Here is a 2,912-nt window from a genome sequence, read left to right on the forward strand (position 1 = left end):
AGGTTATGAGAAACTGCTCCAAGACCGTGTTATCAATTTATTTAGTAGATGCGCATATGCTGTTACGGAGGAAGAGTTTAAGGTAGCAATGGAGGAGTTGGTGATTGTTGGGAGTTTGAAAGTGAAGGCATTTATATCTGATTTGTCTAGAGATCACTATGCCAACGCATTTTTCAAAGGAATGCGTTATGGGGAGATGGCAAACAGTTTAGCGGAGTCCTTTAATAATTGGGTTGGTGTGTTTCGAGATTTGCCGGTGCTACCTTTGATAGAAGGGATTCGACAGAAATTGATGGTATTGAATTCTCAACGACGATTTGAAGCGGAGAAGTGGACAACAGTTTTGTGTCCGGAGATGGAAACTAGACTCTGTGAAAATGCAGAGGCCGGTAGGACTTGGGCAGTTCGTCGTTCTAATTGCACTGTTTTTGAAGTATTTGCTGATTATTCTGTGATGGTTGATCTCGAGCAAAGGACTTGTTCTTGCCGTCTTTGGCAAATTGACGGTTTTCCTTGCACACATGCGGGGGCTGCAATCCTAGCAAAGAGAGATTCAGTTTATGATTACGTGGAGTGTTACTACAAAACCGACTTCTTTCAAAAAGCCTATGAGAGTCCTATTTTTCCTATTCCAGATATTGGGAAAGGATTGGGCAGCAATGGTTCTGCAGTTGGAGTTGTGCTTCCGCCAATTACAAAGAGGCCAGCCGGAAGACCACCAACAAAGAGGATCAAAGTTTTTGGTGAATTTAAAAGGCCATTGAAATGCAGTCGGTGAAGTGTTGTTGGGCACAATAGGAAGACTTGCAAGGCTATTATATGAACACTCCTTCTCATTTGACAATTTTTTATTTTAGATATGGTTTAGCGAATGTATAGTCAGGTTCTGCGTTGCACTTTTTGCAAAAACTGTATTGCAGTTTTAGTTGCTTGTAATTGGCTACACAGCTTCTAATTGGATATTGTGATTTTTTTTTTTTGAAGTTAATGAAAATTATACAATTGTTTAATGAGTGGATATTCGTTTTCGACTGCCATTCAATGCTTGTTTTCAGATTTTGAGCAGATTTTGTTGCAGAAACTGCATTGCTGCAGTTTCTGTTTATTTCAGATTTTGTTGCAGATTATGAGCAGAAACTACATTTCAATGCTGACCTACTTAAATGTGTTTTGAACAAAGTTTTAGTACTTTGATTATGGCTTTGGCTTTTGGGTTCTTTTCACATTTTTTGAGCTGATTTTTTATTTTTATTTATTTATATGAACTGCACTGCTGTTTTAATTTGTTGCAGTATTTTTGACCAGAAAATTCAGTGCAGTTTGTTTGTTTCCTTTTCGTTTTGTTGCATCCTGTTCCAAGATTATATTACAGTTTATATGTATAGGAAATATGTTCTCATATACCATAACTAGAAATATTTACAAACATCCACAAGAATTAAGGTACATATTGTCTTGAGTTAACGAAAGGCAAATCACTAGAGACGATTAATTACACAGTTTTTGTGGTGTAGGAGTTTTGTGACATATTGTGCTCGATATTCATTCATGAATTTCTTGTCCACGCTTTTTGGAATGGGCTGTCCTTGGGCTATTTTATCCATATAGAACATGACGAACATGCCGCAATCCAATCTGCAAATGAAATACGAGATTAGTTTTTTTTTGCTTTTGAATGATTTCAAACTGTAATGAATAGTTGAGTAGACACAATTCTTACGAAGATACAGTTTGTTGAGCACATTCCATGTCATCCTCAAATGGAAAATGCAATGGATTTTGCATAATCCAATTGAGAGTGAGTTCTTCAGTTGGAGTCAAATCTTTTTGTACAAGTGTCGGGGGCCCTTCCTTTTGCTTCACAATTGTTGGTTTTTTTTTTAGTTTCTATGAACACTCGTGCTTGAGGTCTTATATATTCTAGCCACCCTTCAACAATATTAACCTGTTTAAAGAAGAAGAAAAAAAGAGAAATAGAAATGGTAATCAGTGCATTGCATATTATAGTTTTGGTCTGAAATTAGGCAATATGTATAATACAAAACTGCAATGCAGTTTCTGTTTGTGTTTGTGCTGAGAAATTAAGACAGTTTCATTCCACTTACAAAGTTTCGAGCCATGTCAATGCACCTTTCTTCTTTTCTATGTCCCAACGATCTAAGTGGATTGTAGTGTCTCCACTTTCGTTCATTTTTGTGAAATGTGAGAAGTGTGAAGTGGAACTCTTCTTTTGAAATAATCGGGAAGAAAAGAACACTGCATTTCCCGAGTTTTTCAAGTAAGTGTTCATACAGGGCCCTGTGCCAAAATGGCTCTTGGAAGCTTTGCATGTAAGCCTGATATCATAGAATGGCAATTTGTTAGTATATATTTTTCGAAAACTGCAGTGCATTGTCTGTTTAAACAATTTTGAATTTTCAAAATAATACTTACCCAAGTCCATGTGGACATGTATTGTGGACTCTCTGTCTGCATGGGCTCTATTTTATCCTCCTCTATTTGGATATAGGCCTCAATAACCTGTTTCACATTGATTGGAGAAAAATGGAATTATAAATGGGTAATATAGGTAGCACAAATAAAAAAATACAGTGCAGTGTGTGTTATAGAATTGGTAAATACTTACGTTTTGTGACAGTTCCAGGTCCCATACAATATCTTTGAGATCATGGTTTGTCACTTTCTCACTATTGAGTCCTGCCCAAAAGATATCACTGCGGATTTGAATACATGAAATTCACAAGATTAGTTTTAGTTTAATTGTAATTAAAAGATGAAAGAATTGTTATTTTGGAATAGAGATATTACCGAGGTTGAGTACTTAAGTAGTGTTTTTCAATTCTTTCCCTATCCGCCTTTGGAATTTTCTGCCACACCTTCCTCTGACCCCATCCAAGTTTTTTCTTTGTTGG

At 36.4% G+C, this 2,912-nt stretch overlaps 2 protein-coding genes across 2 annotated transcripts; one reads left to right on the plus strand and one right to left on the minus strand.

Annotated features, from left to right (window-relative positions):
• Positions 1-88: 88 nt before the first annotated feature.
• Positions 89-778, plus strand: LOC117613667. Its single transcript, XM_034342253.1, has one exon. The coding sequence runs from the start codon at positions 89-91 to the stop codon at positions 776-778; it is 690 nt and encodes a 229-aa protein (XP_034198144.1).
• A 677-nt stretch (positions 779-1,455) lies between these two features.
• Positions 1,456-2,906, minus strand: LOC117613668. The gene is made up of 5 exons (XM_034342254.1): positions 2,809-2,906; positions 2,627-2,714; positions 2,434-2,520; positions 2,106-2,336; positions 1,456-1,635 (listed from the first exon to the last, which is right to left on the minus strand). The coding sequence occupies exons 3-5, from the start codon at positions 2,473-2,475 to the stop codon at positions 1,597-1,599; spliced, it is 312 nt and encodes a 103-aa protein (XP_034198145.1). The 5' UTR covers positions 2,476-2,520; positions 2,627-2,714; positions 2,809-2,906; the 3' UTR covers positions 1,456-1,596.
• Between the last annotated feature and the right edge of the window lie 6 nt (positions 2,907-2,912).

This window comes from Prunus dulcis, unplaced genomic scaffold (genome assembly GCF_902201215.1).
Source record: "Prunus dulcis unplaced genomic scaffold, ALMONDv2, whole genome shotgun sequence".
Classification (NCBI taxonomy): domain Eukaryota; kingdom Viridiplantae; phylum Streptophyta; class Magnoliopsida; order Rosales; family Rosaceae; genus Prunus; species Prunus dulcis.